Below are 27,491 nucleotides of genomic sequence, written 5' to 3'. Positions count from 1 at the left end.
GACGTTTGACGTAACGATGTGACGTTTGACGCAACAAGAGAGATACATTTCATGAATATTGTTTTACTGCTATTACATAAAGATATATTGGAAACTAACAAAAACACAAGAATTTTAAAAATAATTTTATTGTAAGAAAACGACAATATTCTACATTTATGAGAGAGAGATACATTCCATGAATATTGTTTTTACTGCTTTTCTTAAATAAAAGCTCACATTATCGCTGAAACTCTTTATTACTCTCGTGACTGTCATAGTATAACACTATACATGAAGGATGACATCACAATGACCAGTGGAAAGAAAAAAATAAAAATACATTTCTAATAAAGCCCTGTTGGGCACAGACTTATGTCTAACACTAACAACGCTCATATAAATCACCTAAAACGCATACTAAAAAAAAAACTATGATAAAACATATTTTTTGATGTGGCATTATGAACCGCCACCGTTCATAATACCGCAAAAACACAGGAATAATTTTATAATAAGAAAACGATAATATTCTACATTTATGAGAGAGAGAGAGAGAGAGATATGCATTCCATGAATATTGTTTTTACTGCATAGCGGCCTCAAAAGTATCAATGTCACTGTCTATATCAGAATCATCAAAACGATTATTTCTAGGCATCTCATGTAAATTATTAATACAGGACTCATGTGATTTTATCATGAATAAGACTTTGTTAAAACAACTCTGACACCAATAGGACATTTCTTGATATACACATTCAACAATTTCGTCACCATCAAATACTTCATGACAGTGATCATAATTAACAAAAATGTTCTTTTTTAAATATTTATGGACCGTTCTAAATACAAAATAACATGATTTACAAACATTTATACGATATTGTGGAAGCCAATATCCACTAGACCATACGCAGTAAGTAGATTCTTCAAACATATCTCCCCAATTTGTTTTACTTAATATAGTGTTTCTTAAATATAACGGTATTTCTTTATTATAGTCAATATATTCTATTCCAATGGATGAAGAATTTGGATTACTCTCAGCCTCTTTTATCATCGCATTCCATTTGTAAACAGGAAATTTTTTCACAATTTTTTCGGTCAATTTCCGAGGAAGAGGGGATTGCTCTGCGAAATCGGCTGCTGACTTTATCGTTTCACAAATTTTTATGATGCATAATTCCATTAATGTTGAGGAGTTCATTATCTACAAGAGAGTAAGTCTGGAATACTATAATGACCCCACGGCAGCGTATCATAACTATTGGTAATCAAATATCTTTTATCGTCATGAGGACTTAGCGCAATTTTTGCCTGTTCTATGCTATATACGTTATGAGCATATGACCTAATACAGCGTTGAGTAATATTTTTTTCTTTGAAATCATTTAAACAGTTTACATAATCTTCAAAATTTATTTTGTTTTTTACTACATTATATCGAACTCCTTTTGCCTTTTTTACTATTGCACCTGATTGAACTTTAAAAGAATACATTTTAGACCTCAAGCCTGCAAAATGAGTCATAATTTGGCCTTTGTTTTGTGGAATATTATAGTTATTATTGATGGGGTAATCTGAAGTATCGAATTTTGTTAAATCAGCTTTTAGCACCTCCTCATATGCATCATCACAGATGAGCTCATACACAAAACTGTCTGTGTCCATGTACATTAATTTACATCTATCAATACCCAATTTCGGAATCATGTAATCATAATGGAATTGATACATACACAGCTTCGACAAATCCAAAACTGTCCAACATAAAGAGGCTAATTGAAAACCAATTCTGATTTAGTGAGTTCTACTGCAATTAGGTTTTCATTAAAAACTGTTCGACTATGAAACCTAACACTAGATATCAAATTTTTGGCGCCGTATCGACCATTCCAGGTTTTAACAAGTTTTACAATTCGGTGCTTCCGTATATTTTCCATCGTCTTTCCAAACACAGCATTATTTGCCACTTTATATAAATTTTTCTCAAAGTCATTGGTAGCTGCAGCCCTCAAACGAGTATTTAGTTCGATATAGGGCCGCAGCCATGCAGATTGATTGAATTTCAGAATTTTATGTATCTTTTTAATTTTCAAACCGTTGGCTAACATTTGTTTTAAATTACGATAGTGAATTGTGTATTCTTTTTTACAATAAAGCGTTGTCATTAATTTGGAATAATTTGAGCCTACAGGCTTGCGGTGTTCGGGAGCAAATGGAAAATCTCTGTGAAGATCATGTAATTCATGTGGATACTCCAAGTCTACTTGTAATATATATCCTACGGAAGAATTATCTGCCACAGACATAACATCAAAATTTTCATTATCAAACCATTCAAATCCTCCGTATGGTAATGGTTCACACATAGCCCACCCGTATAAATTATTGACGTCCAGGTAGAGTAAGTACTTTGAGGGTTTTGTAGAATCATATTCAGGCATGTACTTATTGTTAGCATTCGATAATCTACTGTTACAAACCGAAATTCCTCCTCGAATTGCTTTCTCGATAAACATGATCATGTCTACGTCATGCAATAACTCTAATTTACATCCTACATATTTCAACATACAGTCCCAAGTATATCCAGGCATTGTATAGTACCATGCAGGGTCTAAACCATAAGTAATTGAACATTTTCTTCGAAATTGTTCGAAAACATCTGATAAAAGTAAAACATCGGTCTTTAAGTACAGATCAGAATACTGACCCAAATTTTCAATATCAAATGATTTCCACACTGCATGAGCATGAGAATACTTCTCAATACTGATATTTTTATCCTCCAATTTATTATAAAATGCCTCTATTGGTGGTAGTTCACAAGTATTTAATTTTTCCCAACTATCTATAAAATCGTAACAGAAAACCCCTTTTTTGGCTATTAATTCAAATTGTTCGACACTTAAATTACTAAATTCTCTTTTGGAAATTTTTAAATCATTATCATTCAATGTAGCAGCCAATTCTTCCAAGGAAGCACCCAAAAACCTCAGTGAATCTATGAATCGAAATTTTATATTTGTATCTGAATCGTTAAGTGTAAATGAAATGTATTTTTCTTTATTTATGGGGAGTAAACTGATGTTTCCTCTTTTACTTAATTCCGAAATGATGAAATGGCTATCGTAGTTACTTAAGTTATGGAAAACTGTAGGTACAACAAACAGTTTTTTGAAATTTAAATTGCATGCTTGATGTGCAAAATTTCTAAACTTCCCCGTAAAATGATCGTGATCTCTAACAATGATATCTGTAGAGGAAAAACCCTTTTCACATATGTGACACATTGTTGCCACACGTAAATCTGGTTTTTCTTCCATAGGTGTAATAGTTTTAATTTCTGATTTAATACTTTCAGCTAAATTCGATAATTCATTTGCAAACCAATCCATGCAATCTCTACCTCTGTAGCTCTTGAAAAAACTCAAGTCTTCGTTGTAGCTACATTTTACATAGTAACCAGCACTATATGCTATATGTTTTTGATATTTATTTGTCTTATTATGAAGCTGTGTTTTATCTGTAAATTGTTCTAGCATGCACTCAAAGTCGGCATAAACTACAAAAGGCGTAGTTTGTTTATATATATAATTTCTAAAACTAACAGATTCATATTTTGGAAAAGACATTTTATAATTATTTAATTCAGAGCATAATTTCAAGTGGACATTCAATTTACTTTCACTACTGAAATAATTTATGCAGCGATTGCAAATAAAATTTTTATATGTAGTTTTACTTAACTGACTATTAATTAAACGTGACAAATCTTTGATCCAGCAGTAGTGATATGTGATTTCTGAATTGTCATTATCTATAGGAGGTGCTTCATAATCGTTTAGCTTTGGAAAATATGTATTTTGAATTAATAAAAGATTTACATGTTTCTCGTGTATTGATTTAGCAAGTCTTACTGGATATACTTTGTAAAATGGTTTTTTATTATTTATTTCAATTAAATCCAAGGCATAGACATTGACGGAAATGTTATTAGATTTTTCAAACTTTGAAATTTGATGCAGGGGCATCGGAGCTTCCAAGTCTTGTGTATTCAAGACTGTGCTATAATATGGATATGAGAAAGTGAGTTCTTTATGATTTTTGGCTGGGTACAAAGCACTAACAATTGACCAATAAAAACATGCTTGGTCAGAATTTTTAATGTTTATGCACCCTTGCTTTTTTTGAATAGGTTCTGGAAGTTTAATATAAGATGAGCCGTTTCCAATTTCAAATTTATTGATATTTACTTCTAAAGAAATAATTTTACTTAATGCAAAACCAGAGTCCCTCTCTTGAAATTCTGATAATTTAAAATTAATTTTATCTTTGACGTTCTCGAAAAACCATCGCTCTATATCGGTCGATACATCGATAATAGAATTTTTAGTCATAAAATAATAGAAACTAGAAATTTCATTTTCACCAGATTTTTTAATGAACTCTCCACAAAAACAAACATAAACTTTAACAACAGAATATTTTTTCCTAAAAATTTCCCTTATTTTATTTTTAAAAATTATTTGACAATCATTTAAAAATTGCGTTAAGTCCTTATGATATAAATTTACTATAAGTCCGGTTTTAATTCTTCTTGTAAATGCAGAAGCTACATTTTCCCATTTAACCCTAATTTTCAGTTTATTATTCAGCCCCATACCTAAATTCCTATTTGAAATAAGTTGTTTAAAATGTTTGAAATGTCCTATGTATGTTTGTAATTTCCTAATTGTACCTAGATGCAGTCCTCCTTTTTTAATTGTCAAATTACATACTTTAATTTGTTTTTTCAATCGATTCAACCAAATTTCCACATCTCTATCCGTTATCTTATTAAACAATATTTTTCTGACATTTTTAATGACTTGCAGTAAATTTTCAGATTTTTTTACAATATTCATGGTACTCACCTCTCTCTCTGTGTGTGTGTCTTAGGCACGTCTATAGTTCCTCAATTTCAAATGACGCTAGCCGTTGATTTTTTCCAACATCCACTAATCCCTTGAATATAATTCCGTATTTTTCCTTTTCAAATTCTTCAATGACTGGTTTGTAGACACTTGTGACTCTTTGCGGTAAAAACACTACTTCTGTATCTAAATCCAATAAAACTGATTCTCCGAATTTGGAATTGACTATTTTTGCCTTCTTTATAGCCCTCAGAGTATTCAAAGGTAGATCTTGTATTTTTGTTATTGGTTTTCTCTCTGTAATTAGAGACGTTACGTTAATTTTTTTTAAACCCATCTGAAAAGAGAGAGAGCGCGTAACCCACAAGAAAAAAAAATACTTACATTTTTTGTTAAGGCACAATTTTAACAGATACTAGTATTTGTTCTTCAGAGCTGGTTTTTCTCTTGCTGGCAGTGGAAGAGACTGGCTCCAACACAATGCAACATCTTATTTATACTCATGCCACTATCTCCATACGATTGTGATAGAATGTTCTAGAAAAAATATTTTATTTGCGGCAATTTTGTAATTTTGTAATTTCCTGTAAATGTGGTCCATATGGTTTCCTAGTATTCTAATAAATTTTCACTATTTCCTGTACATGTGGTCCATTTGGTTTAGAAATATTCTTATCAATTTCCTGCGTTATCAAAAAATTTCTTATTAATAGGTAAAAGTTATCTTAAGATTGGCATTCGGGAATTTCCAAAAAAAAAAAATTTAATAAGAGTTTATTTCAAAATATACAACATCATTGATAAAAAGAAATTATTTTTGTTAATAAAATTTTGAGATGATTTAAAAGGTCTCCATTTGGACATGGAATATCGAACACGTTCCAATTAAAGGGTCCGGCTGCAACAAGTTTTTTGGTAAACTCATTATATTTGTAGTATGTGGTGTTTTTGAAAAAGTACATGTGTCCGTCAATGTACTGGAATGCTCCTGTAACATCTGTGGGTAGTCCAGGGAAAATATCTTTTATTTGTCCTCTATTCCGAACAGTTTTCAAGTTCTTGTCAAATTCAATATAATTACTGTTATTATAAAATACATATATTTTCCCATGATTGCTTTGAAACATTGTGTTTATTTGAGAATTCTTAGGTATAATTAAATTATTTTCCTCAAGTATTTGTAGAGCGGGAAAATCTGCTACATAGTATTTACGGTCATTGACTGCTATTAAATTATCTGAAGAACTTTGAAAAATCTGAATTATGGGACCCACTTCTTCAGGTAAATAATCATCGAGTATTTCTGGTTGCGAGGGAATAAGTTTCGAATTCAAATCAATTTTCCATAGGGAATTTTCATTAATAATATATAAATGGTAATTTTCAAATTCACCAGCCATGGCAATGAACATATACTCCGGTGTTATGTCGCATAAATTTTTATCCGGTTCATTTGGTTGATGTGCAAGTGTCTTTGTAGTCGGTGGCAGCGCTGATGTGGGTTTGAAAGGATTATTTACATATGTATTGATTGGTCCATAAAGAGCTTCAAGGGCCATTTTATCATCCTCATCCAATTTAGGAGCAATGTTGAATTGATACCATGGATACATTATTGCTGTCTCAATATCACTGTGAGTAATTCCTAAAATATGCCCAATTTCATGAATTAATACCATAAGTAGGCTAGTCTGATCTTCTGAACTTGATCCATCTAAACTTAAATCCCACTTCTCATCAGCATCAATATGAAGCTCTATACTACTGTTGCCTTTTGGGAAATAAGCATGTGCCAACACCTTTCCGGGCCCATCAAATGTACTGGAGCACTCACCTCTACCTTGGCAATTTGCTCGAAAATAGTGCTTTCCCCGTACAACTGTAATAGATATATCGGGAGCATAAGGCCGTATTTTGTGTATTAATTCAAATTTAAACTTTAAACTGTTACTCCACACTTCAAAAGCCTTTTTGGTTACTTTAAGATATTCTGGAGTTGCCTGAGGGAAATACCATTTCAAATCAAATTTTGACCATTTTGATTTAATTCTAAAAGAATGATCATCGTCGGAAGCTGCTTCACTTACATTACATCTTGGTCTATTTAGAAGTTGAATTGTATTTTCATCTAATTCTCCCGTTGCAGGGATATTATATCTTTCTTGAAAACTCAACAAATAATCCTCAAGTTTAGTCAAATCATTTTCATTTGCGTACCCGAACGGTTGTAAATACTTCATAGCATACTGTTGGTCGACAACGCATAGTACTGCAGCTAGTATAATGATTAACATGATCTTCACTCTTCTGCTATCCTCAAAAAACTAATTTCCAATCACATTAATAACGGAATATATAATTTTTAAAAAACCCAAAGACTTTTAACCGACCTGGTATATCATCGCAACGAATCTGTCTCGATTACGTGCGTGATACCTTACATTGGCAAAAAATCTCTTTTTATTTATACGTTATACTTTTATGTTACAAGATTAGCGAATAATAATGGTATATATAATTTTTTAAAACCCAAAGTCTTTTAACCGACCTGGTATATCAGCGCTCCCGCTCATCGCAACGAAACTTTACGCATGCGCAAAAACGAAGTCTCTCTCTCTCTCTCTTACACATTGTCTCGCTGCTCTCTCTCTAACACACGGTTTTCCCTATTTCTGTAGTCGTGCATACGTTGTTCATCTACTGCTAGCTGATGAAAATAATCACAAAGATGGATGGAGAATCGAAATTGGAGAAAAAAATTTAGTACCAAAAATTTCCCCTCACCCCCTTCTCATAGGTGATTTGGATTGCTCAGAGCTAGAGATAGCTACGAATACGGGATGTTCGAAATGCCTCTATTCGAGTATTTCAGCTAACGAAAAAAAATAGTTCCCCCCAAAAAATGTCCTAGGGCATTTTTTTATAATTCGAGCTAGAGAAAAATTGAAAAATGATTTGAATAGAGAAAAGTCTGTACAATGTATAGAATGTATAAGCCGATTTTTTCATTTGAAAAAATTTACGGGGAAAAATTGAAAAGTAAATCTCCCGAAAATTTTTTTCCGAATTTCGGAAAATTTTTAGCTTAGCGCGAGAGACCTGATTTTTCTCAATCCAAAAATATCCAAATTTTTGAAATAACTTCCCTTTTTGGGGGGTCTAGATGGAGCCAAATGTCGGAATTTTCGGAGAACCTCAATTGGGGATGTGCAACTTATTTATGTTAAACGATAGCGAAAAAATGGAAAGTAGGTTTTGGGGAGAAAAAAAATATCTATAATCCCATGAACAAAATTTTAGGGGGTTAAGGGGGAAAATTCGTGGGAAAAAATTCCGAAGTGGATTTGAAAATTTGGTTTTGCTGGAATTTTGACATTTAATTAACTATTACTGAGTTCCCTCACTTTATGAGGGTGCCAGGAATCGCTAAATATTGAACCTGGAGATGCGATTTTCGGAGTAGAATTTCAAACAATACTTTTAGAAAACCACAGAATAACCTTCAAAGACCTATTCCTATGAGCGGAATTTCAAATTACTCTATAAATCGACCTTCCACATCAGTATATTGAAATCAAACTCCTAGAAACCAATATCTCCCTCAACAAAACTTTATATCAAAAGAATTATATAATCTAGATAAATCCCAAAAGAAAATAACCCCGAATTTTTCTATGACAATGAACAAACCTTAGAAGATACAAAGGACAAAAACTGCGAAAATACTCAACAAGAAAATTTTCGCCTCAAATCGAACAATCATATAGAACTACATTAAATCTATGACAGAACTGATCTTCTTTATATTAAAACTATGAAACCACCTTTGAAACTCTTAATTGACACAGGTGCTACTACCAGATCATTCATTAACCCCGAAATAGCAGAAAGTTTTTTTTTCAGAATACATTGTTAAAGAGCCTTTCCTATCTGCTCCTAAAACCATAGATGATCGTTACCCTATTCCCAACATAACTGACATTCTCGACAAATTTGGCCGATGTCAATTCTTCTCAACTCTCGATTAAGCTAGTGGATTTCATGAGATAGAGATGCATCCGGATGTTATCAAGAAAACAGCTTTCAGTGTCGAGAACGGTCATTTTGAATACCTTCGTATGCCATTTGGAACAAAGAACGGACCTTCAATCTTCCAAAGAGTAATGGATAATGACCTACGAGAATATATAAACAAAATCTGCTTCGTCTATATGGACGATATAATTGTGTTCTTTGCATCCCTTCAGGAGCATATCGTCAATTTAAAGAAAATCTTCCAAAAATTAAAAGAGAGTAACTTAAACTTAAATATAAAACAAAAAAATTTGAAATTTGAATTTAGTATAATAGTAACAATGTATATTCATAATAAATCCATTGAGCTGAAAATAATAAGTCGATTAATCATTCTATTTTTTTTTCTTGGAAATAAAACCAAAAAATTTAATAATTTCCACACTTTTATAATTGAGGCGTTTTCTTATTATTGAATCTGAAGGATATCGGAGGTACTGTCATAGGGAAAATATATCTGCTCACATTCCGATTATACAAGGCGAGTTATGAAGCTCTGAATTTGAGCTTTAGGAACGGAAATTGCATTTTCATAAATATCACATGATTCGATTCAATAACTGATATATATGTTTTTGAGAATCCCCAACAACGAATACATGATATCCAATTATTTCCAGCATACTTTCGATACAAAACCTTATTTCCTATATTTTGAAACAAAACCAAGAAATTCTCGAGATGATGTTCGGGATATTGTTGTCATTCTTGTGTATAAAATTGAATAAATTCGGAAGTATGAGAGGTATCATGGTATTTATGGCATCAATCGATTAAGGAAACCTCCATATCACTCATTAGTGCCATTGCAATTTTTCATTCCAATACATACGCGTATTATACAGGGTGAAGGTAGAGACAAAAAAATCCACATAAAAATTCATATTATCTACAGATCAGCAGCTGAAAAGTGGTAATGAGGGAAAATCGGAAGAAGAACATAGTTACTATCGTAGAAAAAATATATCTTCTTTTCCTTGATTTTGCAAGGCGAGTTATAAAGATGTGAATTTGAGCTTTTTGATTGACATTTCAAAGGGTATTCCTGTGGAATGAAAAAAAACCTTTTGACTCGGATTTCAACCAGATTTTGCACATAAGTGTTGAATGATATGGGGATAATATTTGATTATTTTTCACATGCTTTCAAACGAACCAATATTTTCAATATTTTGGCGCAAAACCGAGAAATTTTCGGAATATTGCCGTTATCCCTGTGTATGAGAATGAACAAATTTAATACTATAAAAGATATCGTTGTCTTTACGCCATTAATCGATTGAGGAAACCTCCAATTCACTCAACAGTTCTATTGCAATTCTTCTTTCCTACAGATTCACGTATTTAATGAGGTGGAAGTAGAGAAATATTTTTTCTCAAAAAAATCAACATAAAAATTCATATTATTCACAGATTAGGAGCTGAAACGTTTTGTTGTAGGAAAATCGAAAGAAGGATATAGGTACTGTCATAGAAAAAATATACCTCATTTTTCTTGATCATATAAGGCGAGTAATAAAGCTTTGATTTGAGCTATTGAAACAGAATTCGGCGTTTCTAAGGGTATCTACCGCTGTGAAATGACAATGGAGAAAAAACCTTTTCTCTCCGAATCTGCATATTATTTCATTATTGTACTAGAATTGAGTAAACTCAATAACTTTCTGCTAAAATTAGCAAGAATATAAAATTAATGTATTCACAAATTAGCCCAAATTGCGATCCTAAACTGAAATATTTCCCTAGATTCCAATAATTTTACTAATCCGCCATTAACAATGTTAACAATTTAATTTCATTCTATTATGTAAAAAAGTTATTTTTGTCTTAGATTGGAACTCATTACATACTTCATGACTGATTATCTTGAATGGTTTCTTCGTCATCCAAATTGTACAGAAAAGAAATTTTCATTATTTAAAAAATAAATACTTCATCTAGTGAAAATCAAGACATAGCTCATATATTTTACAATTATTTATCAAATAGTTCTATCCATAATATGTTCAATATTTCGAATAGCAAAATAAATCACCGAAGGTGGAAAATCAATTGTTTAAAAACTTTATTTACTACTTTACACTTAGATAATTCCCGACAATAAAATTTACATTTAATTATATGACAACTAATTGAATGACTAACTAAGATGTCCTTTTTATTTATAAATAATGTGAATGTTATGATAAGCGAAATTTTATAGTGTCGTCAACTTCTTCTATATGGGGTTCTTGAAAATGAGTGCCATAACTCCTTCCTCCTGAAGTTTCAGCTTCCGTGGGGTGCAACTAAGGAAGGTGAACATCTTCGGATTGATTTTCTTGGATTGGTTTCTTGCGTCGAATTATTTTAAGGGCTCAGTATAAACATAGAAGAATTAGGAGACAGTAAATTATTATCGTCCAAGTGCTTAAAAATTGGAGTATTTCTGAAAATTCTTTCTCGAAAGGTGTTGGGGTCATCTAGGTCTGTTTTTGGAAGGCTAAAATTAAGAATCTTGTCAATGATGGGAATATGTCTGCTCCTATCAAAATTTCGATTTTGCTTGATTTGAAAAAGGTTGGGTCTGCTAAATTTATGTGGTCGGGCACATTTAGCTTTGAAACATCAACATTTACCGCTGGCATATTTTCGGATATTTTATCGATAACAAAAAACCACTTAGCACAACAATAATCGTTATAGAGGGATTTCAATCCCACTTCACATTTGAATTTAACATTTGACGAAATATTATTCAAGCCTTTAACCGTGATATTTGCTTTATGAGTTTTTAACTTTAATCGCTTGCATAAATCTTTAGTCATGAAACTTGACTGCGCGCCACTGTCTAACAACGCCCGCGCAATATGAAAGTTACCGTCGTTATCTGAAACCTGGACGTATGCCGTTGAAAGAAATACGTGGTTAACAGAACAACACGCAGACAGTACTACAGAATTTTGTTGTTGCTGATCTGTTGTCGGATTTTGCGTTTTTCCCGTTACTTCATTAGATTGCTCTGATGCCGACCATGCGCTACGTTCCCTGTGCAATAATGTATTGTGTTTCCCATGACATTTAATACATGTGCCACGTCGGCATACCTTACTATAATGACCCGTTTTCAGACAGTTAGTGCATAATTTCAATGCTTTTGCTTTACCTTCGCGTTCTTCTATCGAAAGCTTAAGGAACTGCTGACAATTATGAATATAATGATTCCCTTCGCATAAAACACAAACTGGAGTACGAATTTGATTATCTGTTACTAAAAATGACCTAGTATTGGAGCTGGAAATTCTACGCTTGTCTGTTTGATTCTGTGCTATCATTTCTAGCATATCGGCTCTTGACTTTAAAAAATCCTTTATATCTTTAAAAGTAGGGTTTTCTATATCTGATTTAACATTTTCCCACTCGCGCAAAGTGCTATTATCCAATTTTGTAGAAATCAAAAAAACAAGTAATGTATCCCACTCCGATACTGGTTGATTCAATTGACTCAGTGCCCGCAAATTTTTAGAAAAATCATCTATAAGTTTTCTCAGTCCGCTAGCAGATTTCTTCATTACCGATTCACCGTTAAATAATCATTTGACATGATTGTGAATTAGCAACTTGTTATTATCATACCGATCTAATAATGCATTCCACGCTACCTCATAGTTTGCCGTTGATATCTCTAGTGATTTTATGACGAGAGCCGCCTCTCCTTCTAGTGATGCTCTGAGATAGTGAAACTTTTGAATATTACTGACTGATTTATTTTCATGAATTAACGAATAGAAAGTGTCTCTGAATTCTAGCCAGTTCTGATACACGCCACTGTATTTTGAAAGATTTATTGTTGGTAACCTAACATTATTTAATGATTGTAAATGCTCATTTGTTTGAATTTCGGGACTATTTTCCGAACTACTTGTTGAATCACTCGGACTCGATTTAATTTCGTGTTCACGCAAAAATCGTTTTGCTAACGTTATTTGTTTAAAATATTCATCCTCGAATTTATGCCGTAATTCTAATTGATTACCTAAATCCGCAGCTTCCGTTAATTTTTCAATATTACCCTGTATATCTTCGAACTCAAGTTTAACCTCCTTTAAAGCTTCGACTCTTTCCACAATTTGCATTACATCATCCTCCGTAACTGTTTCTGAATTTAATAAATTACTTAAAACCTTTGAAAAATGTGTTAATTTTGACTTTATTGTACCTCTTTTTTTATTGAAGTCGCTAATTCCGACATTGTAACGATAAATAATTATTTAAATCTTGTTAGTTAAATTTCTAATCTATAAGCCTATATGAAAGCAATTCAACATTAACGAACCAAAGGATTATAAGATTAAATAAGAACTCACTTTGTTTCTGGTCGCTTTTCTCTCTTCGTCTACTGTCCAATATTCCACTGGGCAACTGGCTCACACAATATAGAACGCCAACGGCTGCCGGGAACCGTTTTCGATGCTTGCACGTGGTAATTATAACCCCGAACTTCGATTCTACTTGGATTTTTAGTAGGCAACCACGCTCTGCTACCAATGTTTAGGACTGATATTCTTTTACTTGAAATCAAACCCAATTTTACATCTACTAAAAATCAGCTATATTTTCTAAGGTTATAATCAAAACTGTATTAATAACATAACGTTACCAACTACTACGTTTCAGTACGGAAAACAATCGAATCTCTTTTTGCACTCGTTCGCACTTTTTTAATAGGTGGCCTCGCCAAGAAGCTCTTATTAAGCGGCGTTGCCGATACGCACTTTTCCGCAGGCATACTGGGGAAACTGAACAGCGGTCTACAGTATCTTCATTTGCGAGGTACATGCATATTATATTGTTTGATAGCCTCGATGTATGTAGTATGTAGTATATTTTTTGGACCGATTAGTACTCCAAGTGATATCAGGTAATCTTGAATTTTCAGGTTATCAACAGCTGGAAAAACAATTGCTTGATGTTTTGGAGGAAATTGTGGTTGACTAAGTATAGATGAGTATGTTTTTGTAGGGTTTATATTCTGAGAGCTTCTGTAGTCAGAAGTCCTAACATTTGTATTTTGCATCATTAATTTTAGAAATATTTCCGCTTTGATTCTAGAGTGCGGACCTGTTTTGGCACAGGCCACTTCATATCAAGTTGATAAGAGCTGGTTTTTTTTTGTGAATTCTTCTTCCAAACCGGTGCGGTGTAAAATTGATAGCGCAGTGTGTAACAAATTCACTGCTTTAGTATGAATGTATGAGATTCTACTTACAGTAATGTCTCTGAGTTAAGAACACTTCTAAACGATTCTATATATAGTTTCATAGATTTTAGGACTATGATAACTATCGAAAAAGAGTTATTTTTATAGGAACTGACACTTTCACTGTTAACGTTACGGTTGCCAGAGCCGGACTCTAAAATATTTTTTCTCGCCATATGTGCAAGGACTTTCTCAATATTTATCGAATTATTTCAATAAATATGATATTAGTATAATCCATAAAATACATGATACATGATCTAAATATTTCATTAAATTAAAATTTAAAACACCAAAAAACAGAAGAAATTATTTTATATAGCAAATTCCTCGTACTAATTGTGACGCTGTCTACGTAGGGCAAACCTCTCAATATTTAGAACTATTTAAAAACTTAAAAAAATATGAATTGTGAATCTGCCAAAGCTTTGACAACTGAAGAAAAACTACAAAAAACGTTAATTTTTAGAAACTAAGTGTAATTTATGCATATCTCTCAGATTTTTAAAGAACAAAATGTATAAAAATTCTACTCCATTAAACTCCACCTAACCAACTAACCTCACCTAACCTAAAAATCATGTTCACAAAATTTAGTATATAAGAAAAATATAAAAAAAAGGTCCATCAAAGAAAATCGCTATCTTACTATATCTTTAGTCCGATTATATACTGATCAGACAAATAATACTATGACTCCTCGATTTCCCTTGACTAAACGTCAAACGCGTTCTCAAAGGAGTTCAAGAAGTGGTAGTTCCTTGTCAGTCGTTGAACCGGATTCCTTTGTTATTTCCTCAACTTCACCTTCATAAGCTTCCTCTAATTCGTTCCGAACTTCTCTTAACATAATTTCTCCTGCGATTAGTAACAAATTTCCATTGAACCGGAATTGTCCGACAATGAACTGATGCCACCTCCTGATTCTATTCCCGTTCGACAATCATCTCAGCAAAGACAAAGACGTCGCAGACACGCTGTTGTACTGTTACAAATGACTCATCGTATTGCAATGACTCAAACAACGCAATAATTAGAGCAACTCGGTGAGAATCCATTTCATATAGGTCCGCTAAATGAAATGTGTCCTTACTGCGATGCTATATTTTTTGCTGGCGAGAAGAAAAATCTCCAAAACGTCCGTTTGAGCTGTTGCAAGGACGGGGCCTACACTCTGCCAAATTTGAGTCATTGGCCAAGGGCAATAAAAAATTTGTACTCAACTTCGGCAGAGTTTAGACAAGAAATTCGTTCGATCAACAGTTTGTTTGCGATGGCTTCTTTTAAAACCAGTCAGCCTAGTGTTGATTTTCGAGGGGAACAAGGACATTGGTGCTTTAGTATTTGCGGACAAATTTATCATATGCTCGGTGGGATACCGAAATCTCAAGATCTTAGGAATCCCACTTTGAATCACTACTATTTTCTCGATAGCGAAGGGGCGCTCGAACATTGTAACGAATTTTTACAATCTAGAGTGTCTCCGGCTACCTTGAGAATAGTAGAAGAATCATTACGGGCATGTAATAAATATATGCAAGCTTATAAAACCGTCGGAGAAATGGTGCGCGAAGAACGTCGGCGACGACAATTGGATGAAGACGGTGACTCCGAACGTAGATTAATCGTGGGTATCGTTGCCAAAGAAAACATCAATAATCGACGTCGAAATTATAATTTGCCCGAAAGTCGCATCGAAATAGCTGCAGTCTTTCAAGGAGACGAGCCTCCCTTCGAAATGGATCTAATTTTGTATCTACATAACCCTTCTGCGTCTCAGCCTCTTATGAGGCATCACGAATTAAAAAATCTCTCTCCATTAGCAGATCCGATGGTTTACCCACTGTCTATTCTGACAAAAGATTAAATCGAAATAACAAAACCAAAAGCATTAAGCAAAACGCAATATCTGGATACTACGGATACGGATACGACCGGATCTGGTCTGTAGAGTATCCCACGCAAAATTGCTGGAATTAATGGACGACCTAACACAAAAACAAATATTTGGTGTCGTTAAAAACTACCACTTCGTCTTCGAATTTCAAAAACCGAGGCTTACCTCATGCCCACATAGTTTTAACTATGCAAACCGATGACAAAGTGTTGGACGTCGAACCGTCGATGCTATAGTACAAGCATATATACACAGATAGAAATACGCATCGCATCTTATATGGTCTTGTCAGAGATTTCCACTTCAATGCGCCTTGCAGACAATTAAATATGTTCGCCGAATGCTTGATGAATGGTCAATGTAAAAAATTTTATCCCAAACCCTATAGAACCCATACTTCCCTACACATGGGTGATAATAAGAGACCAGAATACAAACGTCCCGACAATTGTCGGACTATTTATGTAGATGCTAATCGTTGTCGGGTAACAAATAGACGAATTGTACCCTATAATGCTTATCTATTGAGCAAATATCAATGTCATATTAATATCGAAGTGGTAAGTTCCCTCTATACAATGAAATATCTACATAAATATATACAAAAAGGCTCAGACTCTATAACCCTGCACATCGATGACGGTAATAATGATGGGAACTTTGGTTATCGATGAAATAAAAAATTATCAAGATTATAGATACGTTAGTACGATGGAAGCGATGTGGAGAATTCTCGAATTTAGAATGCACGATCGCTCCCATTCGGTGTTAGTGTTGCCTGTACACTTACCGGGCGATAGAACAATAATGTTTGAAGAATTAGGAGAAGCCAATAACATTGAAGCGCGTCTGAAATCACGCTCAAAGTTAGAAGCTTACTTTGAATTGAATTCGCACGACGTTGTCGCTCGTACTTACTTGTATCACGAAATTCCTCGAACATTACACCTGAAACAATAAAGAATGCAAATGGCAATCCAGGCATCAAGTAAGTAAGCAGATCAGCTGTATGATTGATATATCGTTGCTCCCGGGCCAAATGGAACTTTTTTTCCTCCGACTGCTCTTATCACGAACCAAAGGAGCGACAACGTACGATGATTTAAAAAAAATTGATGATGACGGTACGACGACTGACACGTTTGAAGAAGTATGCCGTAGAAAAAATTATATTCGTTGAACCGAAGAATTCGAACGAGCTATGAGGGAAGTCATTCTGAAGTAGCACCCACGTAAGCTATTTGCACTCTACTGTTGTATCACAATCGATGAGGGTTTCACGAAATACAACGCCATTTGACATCAATTCTGTTAATTTATGATTGACGATTTCGTGAATCTGAAACGTCTCTAGTATCGGAGGAAGAAGCTTTTAAAGAAATAAACGAAATATTAAAGAAAAACAGACCAAATTTATCTATTGCAACGTTAGGTATACGTCCTATCCACGATAATAATGAGGTGGTGCTGCTTTTAACCTTGTTCCCGATATTAATAATGATATTAACTGCGATCGTGATTATGATTATGGTGTGAATTACGATAACGATTTACCTATAGCTTTGCGTCGTCGTCATCTTAATAATCAATATCAAATTGACGACAATTTTCAGTACGACCCTATAGATCTCAACGTCGATCAAAAAAGGATCTTTCTGAAAATTGTAGAAGTAGCATCGTTTATTTTATGTCGATGGACCTGGAGGAACGGGAAAAACGTTCTTGTATAATTGTCTTTTGAAAGCTACAACAATATTTCAATAAAAAATCTATCGCTGTGGCATGGACCCGTATTACTGCCAATTTATTGATCGGCGGTACTACAGTCCACAAAGCTTTCAAATTACCAATTAATATAACGATTGAAACCTTGCCGGGAAGGCCTTTGGAATCAGAACAAAGCCTGGCAATACTCAATGAATTTAAAAGATCTATCTAAAAGTTCTTTACCGATGGGCGGCAAATGTTGTTTATTCGGTGGAGATTTTAAACAGACTTTACCGGTAATTATAGGGGGCCATAAGATAACGGAGCGTACTTTGGTCTTCGTTTAGTACTTTCCATCTCAGTATCAAAATGAGAGCTAGACATTACGATGAGAATTACGAAGAATTAGGTAATCTAACTTTCGCCGAATGGTTGTTAAATTTGGGAGACGGTAATATTCAATACGTCACTCTACATCCCAATTCGACAATTTCTGGAATTTTTCCGGACGATCTCATCGAAATTCCTCATATGCTTCGGGTACCCAACATCGATCAATTGATTGATTTTGTTTATGGAAACGATTTTAGTTCGATAGAAAATGGCACACGTGCTAGTCTCTGTCCTAATAATGCCGCCGTTAATGACATTAATTAATGAAATGATCCTTGATAGGATGTTGGAAAATGAGGTTAAAGTCTACTATAGCGTAGACGAATATAAATGGAAAGAAGATGACGATTTTCACGTGACCACCGATCTTCTTAATTAGATCAATTGTGCTGCTTTACCCCAGCACGAATTGAAATTAAAAATCGGCACTATTGTTATGCTTGTTCGTAATATTAATTGCAGTTTCTCAAATTTTATTTCCACAAGATTTTTTTGGACCATACAGAGATTATAATAATACTATAATTTCGTTTTTATTTTTTTTCTTTTTACAAAATCATTGTGACAAAGTATTCGAAATGTGTGACAGAGGTGTTTTACATACAAATTAAATGTGTCTCTTTGCGCCGCCTAATGTTACAAAATGATCTTGCTTAAAAAAATCATATAGAATCCTTTAATATAAAATTATTTATTGAACTTCTGAAATATTATCATTAAATTTATTAGAATATAATAAACGTAAAGGTTTACATTATTAAACAAAAAAATATTTTATCGTTGGGTCCGGCTACGTATGTTTTTTCTTGCTATCTTCTGTCACGCATTTCGCAAAACAAAAAACTCTTCTTAGCTGTTTGACCTTCAACACTAAGCGGTTTCCTCTTCCCCCTTGGCCTCACGCCTTGAGGCCCCATCCGGAAGCGAGCCGAGTTATTCGCCTGCAGGAAGTGAACAGAGGTGCGTGTGTTTATTCGGCGACCGCTCTGTCACGTAAGTTACTACTTTAAAATTTTATTGTAATTAATATTTATATATGTAATATTATTATTTCCCAGCAAATCTGTCATATTCACCCACTTTTACGAACAATTTGTAATTTTGTGAACGCTAAAATTCTCGAACACTATTATTTTACACTTCTGTCACAAGGCACCTCTGTCACAAATAAACACAAACGGTGTGGCATAATTCGTGACGAAGTGATAATTTTTGTCTTGAACTTTGCATTGATTGATTTTTACAAAAGTTAATATTTTTTGTGTTCTATATATTACATTATCGATTATTTTATTCATTTAAGGTATTATCATCGGGGTAATTAAAAATGGCGTTATCTGCGGTGGAAAGGCGGCGACGTTGTCGTGAAAAAAAGAAGCAAGACCTCGAAAAAGTTGCAGAAGTGAAACGAAAAGACTTAGAAAGATACCATACTCACAAAAAGCTAGTCAAAGATATGACACAGGGAACACAGACAAATGAAAAGAAAATGGCAAGTTAGAAACAAGAAGAGAAGAGAACAACAGAAAGCTTTGCAGAACGTTCTAATGAATGCTCCGGCTTCTACAATTGTTCCTTCAAGCCCCAGGTTACTTCCTTTAAGTCCTAGATCTTGTTCACTAACTTCAATCTCATCCACTGCTAGAGCAAGGGGTAGAAAAAAAGTTAGACGAGACAGATCGAAAATTTATAGGCAAAATATGAAACTCCAAGACAATGTAAAAGAATTACAGAAAGACACAACAATTAAACGTTCGGGACTAAAACTTAAACTGTTTCAAGAGACTTTGGGTATAAAAAGAAAATCAAAAAACTATACATTAAGCCCAAGAAGTATTTCATTGAGAGGAAAATTCATACATTTTATCTCAGGGATGATGTGTCACGAGCTACTGCTGGGAAAAACAAGACTATAACTTTTCATAAAAAAAAGATGCAAAAACGGATTTTGTTGGACACAAGGAAAAATCTATACTTATCATTTCGAAAAGAAAATCCGGACGTTAAATGTCACTACAGTTATTTTGCAGGACATAAACCCTTTTATGTCGTACCACCTTGTATTGATGGCCGCGAAACCTGCATGTGCAAGCTGCACGCAAATATTACGTTTATGAAAGTTGCTCTTTATAAAAACAAAGTTATCAAAACAAATGACATGAATCTGATAATCTCACAAATTGTATGCGATGTAAATTCATTAACTTGTATGAAAGGAAAATGCACTGAATGTGAAGCAAAGAAACTCAATTATGGTAATATGATCGACCAAGAGAAACTGGTTGAATTGATACAATGGATTAGAAAAACAGATATTATGGAGAAGAATGGAAAAAAAGTTAAAACCAGTAAAAACATAAAACAGACCGACCAACTTACAATTGCAATTTTGATTAGTAAATTTGAAAAAGAATTAAAATTTTTTAAATCACATATATTTAATATTAGAAATCAATATAAATCCTATCGCCAATGTATAAATGAATTGACTGAAACCGAAATTGCTTTACATATTGACTATAGTGAAAACTACGCCTGTAAGTACCACGAAGAAATTCAATCAGTGCATTTCGGTGGATCACGAAACCAAGTGACTTTGCATACCGCAGTATGTAAAGGACAAACATATCACTTCTTTTTGTACTGTATCTTCTGATCTTAATCATGGCCCTGCAGCTATTTGGGCTCACCTACATCCGGTACTTGATTGGGTTCAAAAAGAATTACCCCATATTAAGACAGTCCACTTTTTTTCTGATGGACCAGCAACACAGTACAAGCAAAACAATAATTTTTATCTTTTTGCAACAAGATTTTTCAAACAATACAGATTTGAAAGTTCAACCTGGAATTTTTTTGCGTCCGGTCACGGCAAGGGAGCAGCTGATGGTATAGGAGGGTCTATTAAACGTTTAGCTGACCATTTCGTCGCCAGTGGACACGACATTAGTAACGCTTTACAATTTTATGAAGCATTTAAAGACCGCAGTAAGATAAAGCTTTTTCTTGTTGACAAAGATGATATTGCCCAGATTTTAATGGAAATTCCAAGTGAAATTATTCCGCTGAAAGGTACTATGAACGTCCACCAACTAGTTGTTCAGAAATCTGCTAGGCTATCGAACATTGAGTTGTTTTTGCCACAAATTTTGTAATTGTTACAATTTGAAGACTTATCGCCCATTGCCTGAACATGAGATGGAAGTTAACGACAACCCAACCTCAGATTTAAAAGAACCACTGGCTGATATAACCAACATAATTAAAGCTCCTACAAAGAGATTTTATGAGACTGTTCTACTTCAGAAGATGAAGATGATCAGCCTCTTGTTAATCAGAAAAAAAAATGTGCACATAAAACCGGGTACTTCATATGACCTGTCTGTTGACAACATCCACCCATTATTAATAAAAAATAGTACACATATATTAGTAAAAGTACCCAGTAAAAACAAAGTCGAGTACACCTACTTAGGAGTAGCACAAAGTTGTGTGGATGAAGATGGAGATGTTCAGGTAATGTTTTATAAAACTGTTGATGACACTGGAAAAATATTTAAATTAGTAAAATCAGATCTATCAGATGTGATGTTTGAAAACTTGATAAAAATAATTCCAAATCCTAAAGAAGTCAAAAGAGGAAAGCGTGTTTATTACGAATTTGATAAACCAATAGAAGTATTTGAAAAGTAGAATAAGGAAAAGAGAAAATTAGTCTGATTTTACGTGATCCAAAGAATAGTAAGTTCTACCAAGACATAATATATTATGTATCATTATAAGAGAAGCATTATGTTTTGTTGTCGATTTAAAAACATTAAGAATGTTAAAAAATTAAGTTCAAATGTTGGCTTATTAATATCTACCACTCTATCACACTCTGTCACAATAACTAATGAATATATTTTTTTTGTGACTGAGGTGTTTATTTTTTTTTACTATTCCGATAAAACTTAAAATAAATAAAAGATATAAAATAAAACTTCGATGCATTATACATTTCTGAATTCTTCGATAACTGGACAATGATGTAAAAATACATCTTATAAAAGAAATACACTTTTATTTTTTTAAAAAATCAAAAATTTATCACTCAGATTGTCGGTAGAAAAGTAGAACGCCCCAGTTAGAGCCGATATATTTTTGTTATTTCTCCGTTTATACCTAAGCATTATTATGATATATATTTTACTATATATTTTTTTTTGGAACAATATAAAAATTCACTTACACTCTTCTTAAATTCTCATTTGGGGTTTGTGAATATGATTTTTGATATTAAATTTTTCGTTATAGTTTTCTTTAAGTATTAAAATGTTCTATTGAAACGATTTTTTATCTTTGAAAATTTTATCCTTTTAAATTAATTTGAAATATATAATATTTTTTGAAATTTGTCTGTCTTAAAATATTTATTGAAATTTTCATAATGGAATTTACAAATCCCATTCCATTTTCAATTATTTTGGATATTTTCAATGAAACTTTCGATATTTTTCAATTATTTCAATTTATATTATTGATATATACTATATAAATAAAATAAATTATCTAAAAAAACTAGAAAATAACTTATAAATATCAACTTCCTATTTTTTTTACTATACCTTAGGTAACAGCTTATCTATTATTATGTAGTTTCTATTAAAATAGTAATTCATTATGGATATTATTTTAATGAATGAATAATACCATATTTACTATACATTTTATAATACTCGGCATTAGTGTGACGTCACAAACATTCTTTGTATCTAAACAAACCTGGTAGCCATACTATTTTCCATTTGTGTCTAGATTTTTGATTACTTAAGCGTTTTATAGGAGTTATTAAAGGAAAAAAATTGTTAAAAAGTAAGTAATCGTATTCACTTGATAAAATAAAAATAGTTATAATAATTTAAATTGACAAAAAATACAGTATTTTCTCATTTTAAAAGCTATATTTTAGGTTATGCTCACTGGATTAATGTATACTATTGGAATAATATTGAAATATATCAAATTAAATAATACTGATTATTTGTTCTAGTGTCATCAACGCATGTTTTAACATTATCTGCAATAGCAACCTTTTTTAAGGACAATATCGCCCAACTACAAAGAGGTGAAAACTCTTATAGCAGTGGCAATGTGAAAAAAATGATTTTCGATCCTGCTGTTTCCCCTGCCCTACTTCGAGGTGAACTTACAGCCAGTATGAAGAATAGAACTTATAATGTTGAGGTGAGTTTTGAAGTCATATCAAAAAGATCGTTGTTATTTTGCATAATCATGTTATTTTTCAGGTTTCCATTGATTACGAGGATGGTATATTGGATGCCTCCTGCTCCTGCCCCAGGGGACAAGCAGTATGCCATCACATGGAAGCTGTATGTTTTCATGTACACAACAACGTCAGTGTTACTGACAAAACCTGTGTGTGGAATCAGCGCAAACCTACTGGCGATGGAGAAAAAATTGTGAGGATTAGTGATCTCTACAAACCAAAATTTTCTAATTATCAGGCTTTTTCGAGACCAGCATCAACCCAAGAAATGGCAGATTTTAGGAATGAATTAGGATACTCTGATCCAGTTGGATTTACATGGCTGTTTATGCCTGAGCAATCACAATTGACAAGCATAATAAAGAATATTGAAGATATTTTATATTCACTAGAGTATACACAGGCTACTGACAAAGAGACATTTTTAAAATTAAAATGCTCAGTAGATATCGATACTATAAATAAAGTTGAACAAATAACTAGAGGACAGTCAATTAATGAAAATTGGCTAGTTGCTAGAAAGTACAGAATAACTAGTAGTAAATTTGGCTCTATACTGTCAGCCTGCAGGAGGAACAAATTCTCAAAATCTTTATTTTCAAGCCTACTAGAAGGGTACGAGCTGGATGGTATACAAGCGATAAAGTGGGGAAAAGAACATGAAGTGACAGCAATTGCTGTATTTCAAAAAATTACCGGATTATCAGTGGATCCAGCCGGATTTTGCATGGACTATTGTGGATTTTTGGGTGCTAGTCCTGATGGGTTTGTTAGCGAAAGATGCTTAATTGAAGTAAAGTGTCCCTTCAAACACAGAAATGTTGGAAAATTGAGACCAGTGTTAAAAGACAAAAACTACATAGTTTACTTTGAAGAAAACTTGATGATAATTAACGAGAATCATCACTATTATCACCAAATACAAGGTGCGTCACATATTGCTGAAAAGGATATGTGCTATTTAGTAATATGGGTACCAAGTGACTGTATCATTGTACGAATTGGTAGGAGTGAACAATGGACAAAAAATTTAAATATTTTAAAAACATTTTATATTTCAAAATTCATACCATTTATTTTATCGTAATAAAATATTAACAGAATTCTGAATTTTTATTCATTTCCTGCAAAGGGAATTAAATGCCCTTAAGGCATTTTGTTTACAAAAGTGTGACTACATATATTCTTCTCAATTAATATGAAAACACATATAAACTGTCTTAATTATGTAATCGTAAGCCAATGATTTACATTTGATAAAAAGGGGAAAATTAAGGTTCAGTAAAAAGAACTGTTTAATAAAACTAGCTATAATAACTTTATTTGTAAGTAAAACAACAGATTTAAAATAACAATGTATATATTACAGACAAGTTGATACAATGCAAAGATAAACATGTTTTACAAGTTAAATAGGTTCATAAGACTTAAAAACTATTTATACAAAATCTAACGATATGATCAATCTTTTGAATCCCTTCATAATAAAGTTGTCCAACTTCTTTAATTAAAGGATACTGCAAGTTTGTTAAAGCCCCTACTACCTGAAACACAGCATCAGCATGTGGCAACAAAGAATGTGGAATTAAATTTAATATATTGAACACCTTCATTCTCCTTATAGCACGCTCCACATGAATCCTTGCTCGAGCAATGCATTCAGTTTGATGAACTTGTTCTGTAGTAAATTGAGGAGTTGTAAGAAATGGGGGAATGTTAATATGAACTCCGGGAGGCATCAAATCTTTAATTAGGAATCCTTTATCTGCCAATACCAAGTCTCCAGGTTTAAGTTGATTTAAGATTCCACAATCTTTGACAATTTTTTTGTCTGATGTTGAACCTGGATATAAACATGATAAAAATGTAGCTACACCATTTGGTGCAACACCTACTAATCCTTTGCATGTATTTCTATGCTTATATGAGCTGTACGTCAACTTCTGGGAAGACATACTTTGGCGATTTATACAAGTATAAACTTCCGTACAATCTATTATAATTCTACAATTTGTGAAACTACTAAAACAGTTTGGTAAGCACAACTGATTTTTACTTCTATCTGGTATTTCAGACATGAATTGTTTGAATAAAATTTCATGCAAGGCATGCACCCATGTTGTTACAACATTTGAGACTGTGCCTTGTGAAACATTAAACCTTACTGCTAAATCTTGATGTGGAAAATTTTGTTTCAATTTCATCAAAGTCATGAGCAGCTGATCAATTTTTCTCATTTTTTCTACCTTCCATTTAAAATAATATCTTATTTCATTTTTTTCCAACAAATGATACAGAGCCATGAATACATCTGTTGTAGGCAAACCAGTATATAAAATGACCAAGTTATTATCACTCCTAATATGATCAAAGGAGAATGTTTCTGATAAGTGAGAGAGACTACCTGTAGCTTTTTCTAGACTTTGTCGTAAGAAATAGTTTTCTGCTTCTGTCATAACATGGTTGCTTTGAGAGAAGTCGTCTGTTTCTTTTGACGTAGATGCTTGTGGTTCAATTTGCAATCTGCAAATGGATAAAACAATAAATAGAAATGAAAAAATCACTAAAGGTATCTACATACTCCTACCCATCTTGAAGTGGTCTTTTCTTTTTCTGGGGATATTGGTCGTGAAACATTTTTCCTTCATTGTGTAAACAAATGGTTGGCCCATTTTCTTTTTTTCCATCTACAAAATGACAACTACACAAAAAAGCTCCGGGACCTGGTTCTGTTGTTCTTCTACAAATATTGTGAAAAAATAAAATTTTAAACAGTTATAAAATTCATCATTATATACCTTGTTAGCTTTATCCATTTGCTTCTTACTTTTGGATCCTTTGGAAATCTATAAAACTTACAACGCTCTCTGACATTGTAATGCTTACAGCCAGGTGCCCAACACTGCACCATTATTATTTAGATGAAAAACGCTAAAATTAGATATAAAACATGAGAAAAGAATTAGAACAATTGTTATTTTTGTAAACGAAACTAACTGTTTCTGAATAATTCCACTTATAAATAGAAATTCATGAAAACTCATCAGATATTTTAGTAGGTATAACAAATCACATTTTTCAGAAATTTTATAATTTTCTTAAATATACCGTGAAATTATTTAGGAAGGTTGATTTCATTCACAACGACTTGATTTCGCAAAATAAAAGTTCAAACTGTACATTTTATCTAAAACAATTATATTTAACAAGATTACAATAGTGAGGTTAGGTTAGTTTTATCTTTTTATTCAAATTATATGGTAAAACGTACCTGTTTTGATTGGAGTCGAATATATACTTTAGTAAACGTCCTAGTGAATGTATACAAGTTAAAATAATTTATTTTTTTTCGAATATAAGGAAATAATAACTGATCTAAAATCACAGCTATTGTATCTAAATAGACGATACGTTTGTTTAGATACAGTTACAAATTGTGACGTCACCACTAATACTGCGTATAGTTACCTATTCGCTCCGAGTGTGACTGCAGCGCCACAGTGAATATGAACTACGGGAGGCTGTCAGACCATGTTTTATTACGTTTTTCAATAGTAAACAGAAAAATTTTGGAAAAAAAGTATGATAAATAGTAATGAATTAGTCGTCAAAAATAAATGTGACAATTTAATACTTACTACAATTTTATAATTATCTTGAGAAGCCAAAAACACAAGTATGTATAATGATAAAATATATAACAGAATGCAGTAAACATATATGAGGTTAAGTTGCTTTAAACTGTTTTTTCAATGGGATATGGAAATATTTGCTTAATTAATTGATTTTTTCATTATTTTTAGTTAAACCAAAGAAATGGATATTATTATAAAAACAGGATTTCAGCCATCAAATAAAATTTCAACCAGAAATTATGACCAAGGGTAAAAATCTTGTTCTTGCTGGACATGTGAGAGAAATTGAGGAACATCGACGAAACTTTGACATCTTTTTAATAAAGTCTTTGATAATTTAAATACTAGTAACAAAGAAGATGAAAGTACATCTGAT

General features: G+C 32.8%; 6 protein-coding genes across 6 annotated transcripts; 1 reads left to right on the top strand and 5 right to left on the bottom strand.

Moving 5' to 3' along the window:
- Positions 1 to 1,760: 1,760 nt before the first annotated feature.
- On the bottom strand, positions 1,761 to 13,558 carry LOC130892996 (uncharacterized). The gene is made up of 4 exons (XM_057798756.1): positions 13,322 to 13,558; positions 5,286 to 5,438; positions 3,731 to 5,198; positions 1,761 to 3,550 (listed from the first exon to the last, which is right to left on the bottom strand). Exons 3-4 carry the CDS (start codon positions 4,890 to 4,892, stop codon positions 1,761 to 1,763), a joined length of 2,952 nt encoding a protein of 983 aa, XP_057654739.1. The 5' UTR covers positions 4,893 to 5,198; positions 5,286 to 5,438; positions 13,322 to 13,558.
- Positions 4,933 to 7,195, bottom strand: LOC130892995 (matrix metalloproteinase-2-like). The gene is made up of 2 exons (XM_057798755.1): positions 6,295 to 7,195; positions 4,933 to 5,198 (listed from the first exon to the last, which is right to left on the bottom strand). The coding sequence occupies exons 1-2, from the start codon at positions 7,193 to 7,195 to the stop codon at positions 4,933 to 4,935; spliced, it is 1,167 nt and encodes a 388-aa protein (XP_057654738.1).
- Positions 11,438 to 12,526, bottom strand: LOC130892994 (uncharacterized). The gene has a single exon (XM_057798754.1). It carries the CDS (start codon positions 12,524 to 12,526, stop codon positions 11,438 to 11,440), a length of 1,089 nt encoding a protein of 362 aa, XP_057654737.1.
- On the bottom strand, positions 12,548 to 13,090 carry LOC130892992 (uncharacterized). Its single transcript, XM_057798753.1, has one exon. The coding sequence runs from the start codon at positions 13,088 to 13,090 to the stop codon at positions 12,548 to 12,550; it is 543 nt and encodes a 180-aa protein (XP_057654736.1).
- A 9,205-nt stretch (positions 13,559 to 22,763) lies between the features above and the next one.
- On the top strand, positions 22,764 to 24,690 carry LOC130893339 (uncharacterized). Its single transcript, XM_057799354.1, has 3 exons — positions 22,764 to 23,065; positions 23,244 to 23,437; positions 23,500 to 24,690. Coding segments are annotated over exons 1-3 (1,263 nt in total). The 5' UTR covers positions 22,764 to 23,064; the 3' UTR covers positions 24,568 to 24,690.
- Positions 24,691 to 24,822: 132 nt separating this feature from the next.
- LOC130893340 (uncharacterized) lies at positions 24,823 to 27,231 on the bottom strand. Its single transcript, XM_057799355.1, has 4 exons — positions 26,752 to 27,231; positions 26,279 to 26,411; positions 26,062 to 26,220; positions 24,823 to 26,003 (listed from the first exon to the last, which is right to left on the bottom strand). Exon 4 carries the CDS (start codon positions 25,934 to 25,936, stop codon positions 24,908 to 24,910), a length of 1,029 nt encoding a protein of 342 aa, XP_057655338.1. The 5' UTR covers positions 25,937 to 26,003; positions 26,062 to 26,220; positions 26,279 to 26,411; positions 26,752 to 27,231; the 3' UTR covers positions 24,823 to 24,907.
- Positions 27,232 to 27,491: the final 260 nt, after the last annotated feature.

The sequence above is a fragment of the Diorhabda carinulata genome, chromosome 4 (genome assembly GCF_026250575.1).
Source record: "Diorhabda carinulata isolate Delta chromosome 4, icDioCari1.1, whole genome shotgun sequence".
Lineage (NCBI taxonomy): Eukaryota > Metazoa > Arthropoda > Insecta > Coleoptera > Chrysomelidae > Diorhabda > Diorhabda carinulata.
The sequence above is the reverse complement of the archived record's forward strand: the minus strand, read 5'-3'. Positions and strand labels throughout refer to the sequence as shown.